The 14,871-nt window shown below is 41.6% G+C and overlaps 1 protein-coding gene across 4 annotated transcripts in view; it reads right to left on the bottom strand.

The window, feature by feature from the left end:
• Positions 1–603: 603 nt before the first annotated feature.
• The window catches only part of specc1la (sperm antigen with calponin homology and coiled-coil domains 1-like a), a 24,291-nt gene continuing 10,023 nt past the window's right edge, over positions 604–14,871 (bottom strand). Inside the window, exons 5-16 of one of the 4 annotated variants that reach the window (XM_080432243.1) lie at positions 14,644–14,851; positions 13,770–13,852; positions 13,239–13,414; positions 12,687–12,868; positions 11,973–12,145; positions 10,892–10,982; positions 9,653–9,742; positions 8,788–8,962; positions 7,966–8,068; positions 6,250–6,366; positions 6,089–6,148; positions 604–4,428 (exon numbers count right to left, since the gene is read on the bottom strand). In XM_080432243.1, the coding sequence (XP_080288369.1) occupies positions 4,339–4,428; positions 6,089–6,148; positions 6,250–6,366; positions 7,966–8,068; positions 8,788–8,962; positions 9,653–9,742; positions 10,892–10,982; positions 11,973–12,145; positions 12,687–12,868; positions 13,239–13,414; positions 13,770–13,852; positions 14,644–14,851 (1,548 nt within the window). In that variant the 3' untranslated portion in view covers positions 604–4,338. The remainder of the gene's footprint in view (positions 4,429–6,088; positions 6,149–6,249; positions 6,367–7,965; positions 8,069–8,787; positions 8,963–9,652; positions 9,743–10,891; positions 10,983–11,972; positions 12,146–12,686; positions 12,869–13,238; positions 13,415–13,769; positions 13,853–14,643; positions 14,852–14,871) is intronic. The other 3 variants (XM_080432245.1, XM_080432244.1, XM_080432246.1) reach the window with 3 other exon arrangements.

Below are 14,871 nucleotides of genomic sequence, written 5' to 3'. Positions count from 1 at the left end.
TAGAACCAGTAGAAACCCTAGAAACATACCCCATCATTAATTTTAAAATAAATGGGACCATAATTTACCTGAACGCATATCATGGTGATTGAAAGAAGACTCTAAATTAGTGACTGGAAAAACCCATCTGCTTGAATAGAGCTTAATTGCTTCTGCAACCAGCAGGGGTGAAACAGCCATGAAACAGCGAGATTACAGGCCATTCATATGAACTGTCATACTTCCTATTCACCCGTTTCCTAGGCTGTGTTTTCCACTTCCTGTCGATTTGATCCAATGAAATCCAATGAAACTGGTCAGATGACCAATGATATCCAATGAAATCGACAGGAAGTGGAAAACACACAGCCTAGGAAACAGGTGAATAGCTTCAATTTACACACCGGATGCAAGCCCCTTGGTTGTGACCATAGACTGACCTGTTATAGCGCCACCATGAGGCCGATTTGAAACATTTGGGGTGACAGTTCTTCCTCCTTGGCCTTCTGGGGAGTGACAGAAACACTCACAGGAGTGAAAACAATCCCTCACTTTCAGCCGTTTTGGCCTGATGGAGATATATAAAAAAAATACATTTCGCCAGTCAGTCACAAAAACAAATGATTCTCGATTCAATGTTTATTTATTACTATTGCCAGGAAAATAAAGCAATATAAATACAGACAGCATTTTTACACTTGATTATCATAATGGTGTGCACTTAATAGCTTAATTAGTCCTTTACACGCACGCACGCTCACACACAGCTAATCATCCATCCAATTTCTTTTGTTTCTGCAAAGGACTTCCTTCAGCACTTCATGTGGTGGTGATAATGATTTCATCACAGAAAAACATCCACGCTTAAGACAATCTTTACTGGCAAACCGTGAACAATGGCATGGATTGCAGAAAGTTGTGGATGAACAGAACAGGCCACATGTAACATAAAATATAAGGAATTAGGTTCAAATGAACTCTTAGCGCACTTTCAAGTAAACAAAAACAACAAACTTATTGTAGTGGACCCCCCCTCCAAAAATAAAATGTTTCACATTTTCCCCATGTTGTACAAAGCAGAACATGCACAGGGCATGGGTACATGGCAGCTCAGGACAGGCCCTATGATAAAAACGTGACACAGGTCTCTCAGCATGGCGTTATGTCAAGATGGAATGTGCTTCTAGCTTTGCCAACTGTCTGTTCTCTTCACACCACAGCGGCAGGCTGGGATTCAGTGCTCATCAATCCCTCATTATCAATAAACTCTAGAATGTTGTAAGGAATACCAGGGACCACTGGACTGGACATTATATAGCATCAAGGGCAAGAAATACTTGGGCCAGGGTTCATTCAGAACAAGTGAATGCAGCGTTGAAGTATCAATACTTGCAACTATCAACCCATTAACAACCCCCTTTCACCCTCTGCATTTTTACTTGACAAAATTAAATACAAAAACACTGAACAAAAAGGTCTTGATCTTCCTGACCAAATGGCACATACACTATAACCAAAAGTCAGTGGACACCCATTCTAATTAGCGCCCTTTGTTCCAGTGAATGGACAGCTAATCAATTGTGTGCCGACAGTTGTGCTTCTAATTTTGTGGCCTAAGTTTAAGGAAGGCCATTTTCTGTTTCATAATTTCAGACCAGCTGTCTAGAAGAATGTCAGTGTAGCTGTATCATTACAATTTCCATTCACTGGAACAAAGAACACTAATTAGAAACACTAATTACAAAGGGTGTCCACTGACCTTTGGTCAAAGTGTGCCTACAATGAGAATCCAGCTGGGCACATAATAAACCGTGAATGTGCTTCTAAATCTAAGCGGAATAGTTTACCCTTTCAGTTTCCATCATATGATGGTGGCAGCTTTATTTTATGCTTTCGGAATCTGTGGTAGACATTAAAGGGATACGTCAGCAATTTGCATTTCAGCTCGTTAATTTATCTTGTTCCTTTGTAGGAAATGTATACTTCCTATAAGCAGAAGCTTGCTGTGCCAACTTGTGGTTATAATGAGGAAATTCAAAAAAAATGGTGACATGTGCCTTGTGAGGAAACATTAACCGAACAGAGAAATTTCAGGTTATTCTTTTGTGAGAACTTAAACAAGTGTTAAGACAGGAAATGTTTGAGGGCAGGAAATGAGTGAGGCAAACAAACAGCTTATGTCAGTGCAGTTATGAAGAGTCATACAATTCGGAGACCTAAAATAAAAAAATATGACCTCACTACGATTGGATAACCATGCAAATAAATACAATGAAATTAGTAAGCAGAGGCACAATGCAGCCATCAATTAGCATTATAGTAATGCCGCAGACTCAATTTACACAATTAAACTTATGAGCTATACTGTAGTGTGCTATCGCTGTATCCCTATTTAGGTGAGTGATGGTAAGAATTATGAACATTTCAAATATAGCATTTTGTTGAAAATTAAATATTTCTACTGCACAGTGAATTCTCCAGTCACTTGTGCATTTCTTACAGTTTACTGTATAGTGTAATATATGTTGTGCAAAATTTAACTATGGTGTTCTGTGACATCTGATGTTTTTAAGTGAAGCATCACAATGATCTAGATCAGTGTTTATGGTCCGACTACATTTCTCCTTTCCATCCTGTGTTGAAAAAAAGGAAATACCTGATCTAGTGAAAGAAAAATCCCAGATGCAAGCACAATGTGGTCCATACTCTTAACCTAGGCATCTTATACAAAACTCAGCCAACTCAATCACATATTGGCTATGATAAATGACTGACACCTGTTTCTATGTGCCCTGTGAATGCAAATCTTATACATTAAGTGCAAGTTGGTAAATGCCGGCCTACACAAATGCAAACGCTCTGTGTAGTAGCTGCAAGCTTAGAGTTCATAACCATTACAGTACTAACACAGCAAACAAATGTACAGTACTGTCACCTCTTACTAGTGTGCTTAGAAAATCAGCAAAACTTTAAATAACGTGTTGGTGCTATTTAACATAACATTAGTGTTGTTTAACAAGATCCACTTCTGTCAGACACCCAGTCATGGCCAGAGGCAGGAGTGACCGTGGCGTGTGGACAGTCAACCAGAGTCTGTTCCTGATGACGGAGTCAGAATTACACCCAATAGAAGGCTCTAAAACATATTTGGCAACTCCAGAAATTCTTCAGTCTTACACAAACTGCAGTGAAAAGACACTGTTTTCTCAGCAGATTTGGCCCATAGAAAGCCCATCCCCCAGTCTCCTGTAACATAATTCACACAGGCACTTTATCCATTAGATCAGAGGCATCTGGATCAAGATAAGGTCAGGAAGACTAGGAGCAAAAAGTGTCTGAATTCCATTCCAAAGGAATTCCATTATTGCCACCGTTGAAGGAGAATTCTGGCAACATTTATAGGTGGTTATGCACAGGCAAAAAAATCTAAATTTGCCAAATGACAATCCAAAACTAAACTTCGAAGTTCCTTTCTTATAACAGACTATACACCCTGAATATTGGGCAATGTTTGGGAGATCAATATTGGGAAGGATGAACAGGGAAGGAAAACAATGTGTAGAAGGCACTGCGTCTTCAACGCTACTTTCTCTATGTTGATCCTGAAGGCATAGATGATCTGCAGAGGTTGCTTGCAGGTGATATCACATCGGGTTCTCCAGACAGTGGCTTTAGTGTCACTTCATGTGGGTTATTAGCATAGACCTAAGCTTGGAGTATGCTTCAGCAACAAAGTGTCGTGCGATCGCGTCTCTTCACAAAAATAAAAGTATTTTCAACTGCAACATTAAAAACAAGGAGAAAAAAAACTGCCATTTTTGTCAAGCAACACTTTGACACCAGAGCATAAACCAGGCTTTATAGCTACCACACAGGGCCCTTGAAGAGAACTACATACAGTACACCCTCTACTGCACTAGAGGGATGGAGTAGCTTTGTGTGTCCAGTGAAGAACTGGCCTGATTAGGGTAACTAGAGATACACTCCAAGCCTGAGTTATACTTTGTTGCGCATCGCGTCACACTCAGAAAGTAGCTGATCTACAAGCTCACAACACATAGCACTACGACGCGTTGTGAACTTGTAAATCTGCTATTTTGGTGCGCAACACTGGCGTGCAACCAGGTATAACTCAGGCTTGAGATAAGTAACCTCCTCCCCTTCTCCCTCAGAGCTGAAAGCGCCGGACATGAGATGTATTCTGGGTGGTGTTGTGGGGTTTGGAGTGTGACTCTGCGAGGTGAGGTATAACAGTTGAATGTGGAGGATTTAGTGTTTGGTTTGGATGGGCAAGAAAGCTCAGAAGGGCAAGCTCGACTGAAGATTGTACTGAAGGAGTGGAGCAGTGACAGCTTCATGTCAGGTCTCAAAGTACTTGTAGATGGCTGTGACGTAGGTCATGACACTCTGCCAATCTGGCCTCTCTGTGTGCACCATCTCATTGATTTCCTGCAGGGGAGAATGAGACATGGTGCATTCATTAATTAATATAGAAATACTGTTAAACAAAACAAAAATTTTAAGTATTTCTTCTTAAATTAATTTAACAATCTTCACGAGAATTACATAAAATGCCATACAAAACTATGATTTATTATTGCATTGTTGTACTGCATATTACGAGTGATAATGTACCATTGATAATGTACTGGTTTAATACACCAGGAAATGAGCAGAGTAAACTCTTGTTAATCACATCTCGCATTAATCACTATTATTCAGCGAAAATGTGCAAATATTCAATGAAAATTGACATTAAAAGGTAGTTCTGCACCGCACCGACGTCGGTGGCGGTAAGCGTTGGAAAGCTTCTGTGGACGAAAATATGTTGTCGAATGGGCGGTGTGTACGCTGTCGTGTCGGGTCGTAAGTTGTAGGGAAGCGTCGAAAGCCGACCAAACATGCTCGGCAGCTACTGCCTGTCGGTAGCACCGGGGTGGTGGAGAGGGGGGAGAGTGGGGGGGGTGGTAAAGGCTATGTAGAGAAGTAGATCTCTCGTCTACTTCTGGTGCAGGAGGAAGCCTAGACTAGAAAAAGTGCTCCGAGGAGCATACAGTAGGTCTCCGCCAGGTCAGGTATGTTATTGTGGCCTCCTGGTGGCGCTATAATAGGCCAATGTGAAAAGGGTGTAATTTCTTCCTAGGAATTTCACGGCAATCGGACACTGCATTCATGATTTGAGGCATTTTGTACCAAAAATGTGTTTTACAAAATTCCACCTGCTATATCAGGCCAATGTTTCTTCCTCGGCCTAGTGGGAATTTTGTTCAAAACGGACCAATCCTGCAAACTTTGGAAGCCAATGTTAGCCAATCAGGATGGAATATGAAAGATCGGACAGATCCATCTTGATCACATGACTATAGAGATACTGTGTACCGATTTTTGGACAGAATCTGAAGGAGTAATATCAAAAAAGTGTTTTACAAAAGTTGGCCTCCTGGTGGTGCTATAAAATACAGGGCAGTGGTTCTGCTCTGGCATCCAGGGAATGTGTGCGCACAGTTTCCCTACGATCGGGCCAACGGTGCCGGAGATTAGCTGCTCGCAGACGGACAGACACACACACACGGACGGACGGAGTGCAAAATGTAGTCTCGGCCATGCCTTCGGCCTGGCGGAGACAATAACCCAGAGACATTGCCCGTCACACATTTGAACTAAATACCATATTCTCAACTCTCAATTCCTATACTGATCAACTCCAAAGCAAAGCATGCAAAGACTAACGCAAAATTGCTCTGTTTATGTTTTGGTCCAAGCTGTCTGAGGACTGCAGGCTCCTGCAGACTGCCACCCCCTGGTGTGGATAGTTATTTCTGACGCATGCGCACAACAAGGTGCCATCGGCTGACCGTTTGCAACAGTTTGTGCGGTGTGGCGACCAGAACTTTTGGACACCTGAAAAGCCGACATTATCCGACTTCGGACCCGACTGCCAGTCTGTAGTAGTCTGAAGTAGTCCGTTTGGTGGAGAGCTACCTTAAGTGAAAATGGCAGATCTACAAGCTCACGAGGCGTTGTGTTGTGAGCTTGTAGTTCGGCTATTTTCAAGATTTGACGTACAACGAAGTACTGTATATAGGGTATCACTGGTTCAGTGGCTTACCAAAGTAGACTTGATCCCCACACTTTCTGCAGCTTGGAATGCTAATGTAAAGTTTCGCCTCTGAGGAACAAAAAGAGAAAACCCCAAGGTCACACATTAATAATGGTCTCTTTGGCATAACAATACAAGAGTCTTAATTGTCCATGGGTCATTGTCCTTGCCTTCTCTTGGCTGGTGAGCTCCTGGTAGGGGATATGTGCAGGCAGGTAGGTGTGAAGTACAGCGCAGAATGCCAGACCATCGTTCCAGCTGCTGCTGAAGTTAGTGATATCAATATTCTGAAACAGAGAGGAACACAATATCTTTTCCAAGAGCAAAAGTCTCTGTATCCGTTTTCAATTACAGAACAGAAAACCACAATACAAGCAAATGCATACACACAACATACTGTATTTTTCAGCAAAAGATACAACAGTACAAAGTCAAGTATGTGGAGTGTCCCTGAAAACACACTCCACCACAAACAGACATTTTTAACAGGAGTTCACGTCTTACGCATGAACATTTTTGAGTGAACTTAATCCAAGGTACAGCATATTTTCTTTCATTAACATTGGTTCCAGCAACATTCTGGAGATAATAAATTGAGCTACCACAAACGGGACACAAGTTGGTATGGATGACAATTATTATTAGCAGCTTTTTTCCATCTACATTTCTGTATTGGAATCAGTGGAGCATGATTTACAGGATATGGATTTTTCAAAACATCTTACTGTAGGTGAAAGGTCTCTAAAGCTCATAGTGCTTACGGTCTGTTGCTGGGCAACAAACGCAACCATAGCCAATAAAGACGGTTTTACGTAGAAAACAAATTTTGTTTTAGAGCAACGCTGTATTCTTAGGTAACTTTGTTATATCATTTCTAAGAGAAAGCTTCAATTCAGGGCAATCCAGTGAGGTCAGGATTGCGGACAGGATGTGTTAAATGTTGCACACTTCCTGGAAAGCATCTAGGCACATGGGAACTATGGTAACCTTTCCTTCTATGTAATCAAAAGAGGAAAAACATCCCCTTACTAAAGGTAAGTAACTGTAAACATACAGGTTTGTGACATTCATGTCAAACAACACATTACTGGGTCAGCAGCATCATAATGTACAGTATGTTCTTCAAACATGTTTGGAAAAATGGCTTTGGGGTAAATGTCCTAAAATAATCAAGATCAGTCTTCATGACAACATTAACTGTCTGTGACTTGGATGTGGAACGTGGAACACAGTGCCAAACTACAGCAAATGTAAACAGAACCATCAAAGATAAGAGAACAGTGAGACACAAAACCCCTGGAAAACGTTGTTAATATTCAACAGAAAGCCTTCTCTCGTGACATTGTTATTCATGATTTCAGAGACCAGAGAACCGTTTGTGATTCAGGAGCAATTTGGGCATTTAGCAGACACTCTTATCCAGAGAGACTTACAAAGTGCAAGGACAGTCACCAGCGTGAACCCTAGTTAACCAACAACAGGGTAAGCGGGCGAGTAATTGAGTGCTAAGAAAACAAGTATGTGCTACAATGTAGCACATACTTTAGCAGGGCCAACATCTGGAGGCTTGAGGAATGAACCTCGGTGTCTTCCAGTTGGAGCGTGGTCAACACATACCAGGCAATCCTGCTATTAGAAATGAAAGCCTTGAAACACTTTCAACCTGGCGTTCCTATTTTTGCCATGTCATTATAGGCAAATCTTTTCAATAAAAAAAAAAAAGAACTTCAAAATCTGACAACAAAAAAACTGTGAAATTAACAGATCTACAAGCTCACAAGACGTCAGAGTGAGCTTGGTATTTTTAGATTTTTTTAAAGTGGTGAATTCTAAATCTAAATGTGTGCGTGGCTGCGTGCGTGTTCATGTTGAGCAGAGAGGCCTACCTGATAACCTTCAGTCTTCTTCTGACACCACTTAAGCAGGGCATTTCTCTTGGAACCTCCATACTCCCTGGCTAGAGCTGCCAGAGGGTCCTTCCTCTCCTCTCTTCTCATACGCGCACACACACACACACACACACACACACACACACACACACACACACACACACACACACACACACACACACACACACACACACACACACACACACACACACACACACACACACACACACACACACACACACACACACACACACACACACACACACACACACAGTTTTTTTTTAGTTTAGTTTATTACGGATCCCCATTAGTCCTCACCACAGTGAAGACTATTCTTCCTGGGGTCCAAACATTCACACTTTACAATACAATTAAAACATAATACAATGTAATTGTATTTTTAGTTATCAGACTGAGCCTGGGCCAATAATGAAGCTACATGGAATAGAATTATTTTTATTTTATGCTCTTTTTTTTTACCCAGTACGTAGAGTAAAAAGAAAAAATGCTTTAAAATATATATTTAAAGATTTGCACAAATGTTCATGATTTTTCAAAAATAGCAGATCTACAAGCTCATAGCACGGCACTCTGTGCTGCGCTATGAGCTTGTAATATCTGCTATTTTTGAATAGCCAAAGAAAGCTAAAATGACACATACTTTCCCGGTCTTAATGGGTTCATACAAATTCAAGGTAAACCCAAAAAGCATAATTTGCAAATGCAATATCCAGAGGAACATGCAATGGTATTGTAAAATACCAGGCATTCCAACCATAAGCCACTGCTGTTGTTAAATAGTGTCAGTCAGTCTGGTACCTGAGGCGGCTGCGTGTTGTGGGGGTGACGGAGGCAGTGGGGGAGGAGGAGGCCATAGAGGGGAGAGAGGACAGCTGGGAGGAGGCAGAGCCCATGGCCATTAAAGAGGAGGAGGAGGAGGCCCCCTCGGACGCTGACATATCCCTCTTTATCTCCTCGCTGCTCCTGCGAGACACTGGTCAGGGCACAAGTACATCATGAGCTGTGATTACTCCTATCATAGCACATTATGATCGGTCATTGCTCCTATCACAGCACAAACTGAACAGGCCAAAGAAAAGAATGACATCCCTGATGAAGTACAATGAGTCACAAAGATTAATATGCTTCACTAGAAGAATAAACAGCTCAAACTGACGTGGGACCAGTGATGTACTCCAGGGCTAGCGTAGTTCCCATGCTTGGTAAACTTACACTAAAAGCGTTGTCGTCAGTGAAACCAGATCGTATTGCCGTTGTCGTCATTTAGATCAGGCAGGAGCCAAGTAGTACATTAAGGGGAATTTTGTTTTTTAAACCTGGGCCTTATTTTTTTGATCAAATGGACCACAAATGAAGGGTGGGTGTAAATATTATTGTTAATTGGTCATATATTGGGAATATAAGCCTGTATTTGGCAAACAAAAAACAAAACCTGGCCAGTAATTCAAGTAATCAGCTTGACACGTCACACCGGCGTTTTTTCACTCACACTCACACTCACACACACACACACACACACACACACACACACACACAAAACACTTTAAAGTGTTATGAAAAGGGGGGTCTCTGGTCCAGTATGTATCCAACTAGTGGTCCATAAGATAAATGATTTGGACTGGTCTATATAGCTTATGAATTTAGAATTTCCATTGTGGCTGACCTGAGATTGCCTTGGCAGAGTCCATACTGGTGACCCTCTGGAGTGCAGAGGAAGGACGGCTGACCGAGGTTCCCCTGAGAAGGTGCTCAGCTGTGGACACGAAAGGATATTTATGTCACATACAGTACGTTTCTATGTTACGAGTGTGTCTGTGAGACTATCCATCAGAAACTGGACATTAACTGGGGGTGGGGGGCAGGAAAAGGCACATTCCAGTGCCTCCACCCCGGGGAATAACAAGGAATGAGGCAGACCCTCCGCACAAGAAAACAATAAATCTGAGAAAAATAAACGAAACACTGGAGGCTACGGCCAGCTAAGCACGTTCGCATCAGGCACTTGAACTCATTAATGGTGAGAACGAACGCAGGGAGATTCTACATAGAGGTTCAATATTTGCTTACGCACCCCTCCACCCCCACTCATCCCATCTAGCATTTTAATAAAGTGACACGCCTTAATGAGGTCAACACTCAGTGACTCGCCGATTCCACAAGTCCTTTGGGGAAACACCCCACCCCTACGCTATGTCTCCAAGTGAGTGGACCCGTCCACTCCCCTTGTTCTTTCTTATTTATGGAGACAGAGGGAGAGCAGGAGAACAAGGAAGATATACTCTCTTATTTGAATTTGATTCCAGCCAAGCGTTGCGCGGGTGTACTCTGAGCGGCTCTGGAGGCTGAGGTCTTAACCAGTACGCCGCCCCCATGCTGCTGTGAGGTTAGACAGAGCTTATCAACAACAACAATAAAACGCATCAAAAGAGCCCATTAGATAGAGGTTAAGACTCTCTGGGGAAACACGTAACTTCCCAGCTGTTGGGACTCATTCAGCAAAAATACAAAGGGAGGATGGACGGCCAACAACCTCAAATACTTTAATGTCCCACACTTTGCACACATTTATAAAAAAGAAGAAAGAGGAGAAGCATCAGGAGGCTGTCCAGTTTGAAATTAAACAAATGCCTTTACGGTGTGCCAAGACACACTGGTGTGTCGTGAGACAAGTCCAGGTGTGCACATTATTATTGCAATATATACAACTATACAAATAGTTATGATTTTCTTTATTTTTATGAGCATATTTACTTTAACAGTACTTTGGAAGGAGGAAAATACATTTTAGACATGTTCAACTTGATGTCACTGTTTTGAGCATGTCATAGTCAAAGATTTAAAGGTTTTACATTTTAATTGACTTTTTTTCAGGTTTCAGGTATTATTTTGATTTGTGTCTTACCTGGCATGGTTATGTCTGTGTAGCTCGGCCTCTTGTCACTCAGAGAGGAGAGAGGCTTGGCTGCTGACATGGATCCACTTATGGAGTGTCTCTGAAATAGGCAAAAAAAGTCATTAACTTCTCAAAATCTGTCTATGGACATTATGACCAGAGAAGAATACAAAACGGATTAAAACAAAGTGGAAATACTATGGTGAAACTAATATGCGCAGTATTTTATTTTTTTCCTGCCGTTTGATGGATGCTTTATGGATGCCACAGTTCATATCAAGCCAGCGGTTAACCCCCAACCCCAACTCTCACCCCTTTCCTCTTGGGTACGCCTTGTCAAAAAAGGGTACTAAACTAATGGGCAAACATTGACTGATGCAGTGATTTAACCTGTGACATTTTGGCAATGGGATCGTCCCTCTAACCAATAGGCCTACCAAACAAGATTCATAATTTGTCTTATATATATATATACTGTATCTGTGTGTGTGTGTGTGTGTGTGTGTGTGTGTGTGTGTGTGTGTGTGTGTGTGTGTGTGTGTGTGTGTGTGTGTGTGTGTGTGTGTGTGTGTGTGTGTATATATATATATATACATACACACAGTATATATATATATATATATATATATATATATATATATATATATATATATATATATATATATATGAAACAAATTATAGTCATAGATTTTTTTTTTGCATGATTCGACTGAGCTTGGCAGTCGAATCAGTCTGATTCAACTTCCAATCTCTCAGTCAAATCATGCAAAAAATATGTTATGCAATAGAGGAACATTCCATAATACTATTGGTTTCTCCCAATAAATCATGATGTACATCCTATTTTTGGCAAACTATTAGTTAACTAATATAAAAAACTAGGCCAATCTCTAGGCCATTTTTAAAAAAAAATTCGACTAAGAGACACGCAGTCGACTCGGACCCCCCGCGACTAATTAGTCGACTATTCGACTATTCGACTAGTCGAGGTCAGGCCTAGTAGTAGGGTACATCTACATTGTGCGTTTGTGTGTACCGTCCAAAACGATAACGATTCAAAACATTCATAAATAAGAGCCCTCTTCCGTACCTGTATGGGTGAAACGGCAGCTGCCGGTGGGGTCTTCAGAGGACTGGGGCTGAGGGGGGTACGTGGTAGTGTGGCTGCTGGGACTGTTGTTGGCACTACTACTGGGACAGCAGTGCCGTTGGTGCCTGGGCCTGTGGCGGCGCAACAGTGGAGCAGTCCGTCATCATGCAACACTACATATTCGGGGCAGCAACAATTAGCATTGTGACTAGGGCTGTCACGATTACAAATTAATTGGCACATAAATAATTGCGATTAACGATTTCATTGTGTGTTTGGCATTGAACATTGGAACATATGAAAAATAAAAAATCTGTTTGAATTTTAGGCTTCGTAATCAAAGGTTTACAAAGGGCAGATATGACAAATAATAACTTAAATATACAAAGAAATTACTGACACATTTAATAATTGTATTAAAAAAATAGCAGAAATAGCAGATCTACAAGCTTGCAACGCGTCACTTTTGTAGATCTGCTATTTCTGCTATTTTTGGGAAATGTTTGAAAATATATGGACAATATGGAAACGATTATGATGATTATTTCAAATAATTGCGATTAGGTGATTCATTGTGACAGGTCTAATTGTGACTATGCTCTTCATATCATTTGACTGGAGAGTTCATTTGTGAAGGGACTTGTGAGATGGATAATTAATAACAGCAATTAATACAAAAAAAAAAAATTAAGTGAGAAAAGTGGGTCATCTTACATTCACACTGTGGCGGATCCTTCGAGGCACTGTCAAAGCTCTTGATGAGTGTTTTGACTGTAGGAGAGGGCTCAGAAGACGTGGATGACCGTCTGCTAAGCCCCATGCCTTGTCTAAGGGCCGCCAGGTCCCTCTCCACAGCATTCATGTAGTTATACACCCTGCCCCTCTCCTCTTCTTGCCTGGTGGGGAACACAAAACATTCAGATTGTTTTTTATTATATACGACGTCAGCAGACATCATCCCCAAAGCTGCCAACTACGGCAAATTAAGCAGCGTAACTCACTTTTGCCTACCAGGCGTGATGTTTTATGTAAAGTTGATATCACTGCTTTTGACTTTACCCACTGATTTGAATCTTATAAAAAAGGACCCAAGTAATCACTGGAAACATAGTAGCTGGTAGATTGTAAACACAATCAGTACTAAAACAAATACACTAGGCTGGCTGTGTATTTCCCACCCTGTACGTAAGCAAGTCCATGTCTCTTGATATGTTTCTGGAAACAAACAAGACAGTTGAGGTTGACCTCTCTCTGTGTGTATCTTACTTGCGGTTCTTGACCTCGTCCAGTTCCTTGCTTAGCTTTTCGTTCTTCTCCTGTGCTTCCTGCAGCCGGCGCCGTAGGTCACCAATCTCTTCCTGGGCTTCCGATTTGATGTCATTAGCGATGACCACAGCTGTTTGCAGATCAGCCTGGAACTGACGCCACTCTAAAGACTCCTCCTGCACGCACACACGCACATTTTTGTTTTTACATACAATCTTTTATTCATTATTGTTGTTGTTTTAAATTTGCTAGTGGTCTGACAGGATATTGAAAAGGGTTTTCGTCTAAAAGGACAATTACATACATTGTAACCATTTCATCCTATTTAGGCCTGTTAGACATTTCATTTCTCTGGTAGCATGCTTTTGCTTAATGAATTGAGAGGAAACACCGTGATTGCTGCATTTGGCAAGGATCTTGAGCCCAGTCATCATCTACTGGCCTGGTGTCCTTCTCTGCCCACCTATAGAATAAAGTACCTACCTATCTACCTACCTATAGCACCCTGTGGCATGACACCGCTCCACTTACATTACGTACCCTGAGCCTTCGGTGGAGGATCTTGATCTCTCTCTCCATGTCGTGTTTCTGGTCTTGCAGCTTTTTTACAGAGTCTGATAGAGGAAGCAGATACATGTTGGAGTTCATGTGAACGGGCCACAGGATAGATTCTCACACAAATTCAGGAAGAGTGCATGGATTGTAATTTCCAATAACTTGCAAAAATGTGTCTTGTTGATCTTTGTATACTCAAATGTCTGGTTGAATTTAAATGAACTATAGCACCCATTGGCTAATGAGAGAAATTGATTTGACAGGATTAGATTGGGGGTGTCAATATAGCCTGTACAATGGAAGCCTCCATTTTTCATCAATTGCCAACTTGGCTTGCCTTGAATTGATCATTAGCAAAGTTTGTAAAATTGACAAAAAGGCCCATAACTGCAGCAGCACAGTTACAAAATGACAGCTTAAATAAATGTTATTACAAACAAAAGCAGCTACAGTAGCTTTTTGTACACATATACAAGAGTGTACCGCATGTGTAAACAAGGGGAGATTTATCTATCAAGTCTAAATAAGATGTATATCATGTGCGTCATATAAACGTATACAAAAACCAAAATATCCATTGCTACATAAAAGCCCGTTTGTAGTTTTCAATTCAGGGTTTTCTCACATGCTGTTGGTGGCAGAAGACAACACTTGAGATATAGGGCTTCATAAACGTATAGAGGACGGGGAACAAACGTTTTCATCCACTGCCCACGATGGCCTTTTTTTATTAGGCCTAAAACCAACTGGTTTAAAGAACAGACCCTCTTAGCAGCAGCTGCTGCCATCGTGATTGATGCCTGAACACACACAGGCAACATCATTTTGCTGCCGTAAAGGCAACACTCACTTTCTAGGTCTGTGATGATGAGGTTGTCGTGCAGTTTGACGGCTCGGTGCTGCTCCACCTCATCCTCCAGCTCAAAGATGGTCTCCTTCATGTCTGCTATCTCGGTGTCTTTCTCTTGGATGTCCAGACTCTGCTTCTCTAGCACCCGCTCCTGCTCAGCCATCTGCCGCTGCACCTGTTGCTGGAAGTCTCGGTACTCCGCATCCATCTGTGCACAAGAACACACGG

The sequence above is a fragment of the Gymnoscopelus braueri genome, assembly GCF_963280865.1.
Source record: "Gymnoscopelus braueri genome assembly, chromosome: 7".
Taxonomy (NCBI): domain Eukaryota; kingdom Metazoa; phylum Chordata; class Actinopteri; order Myctophiformes; family Myctophidae; genus Gymnoscopelus; species Gymnoscopelus braueri.
The sequence above is the reverse complement of the archived record's forward strand: the minus strand, read 5'-3'. Positions and strand labels throughout refer to the sequence as shown.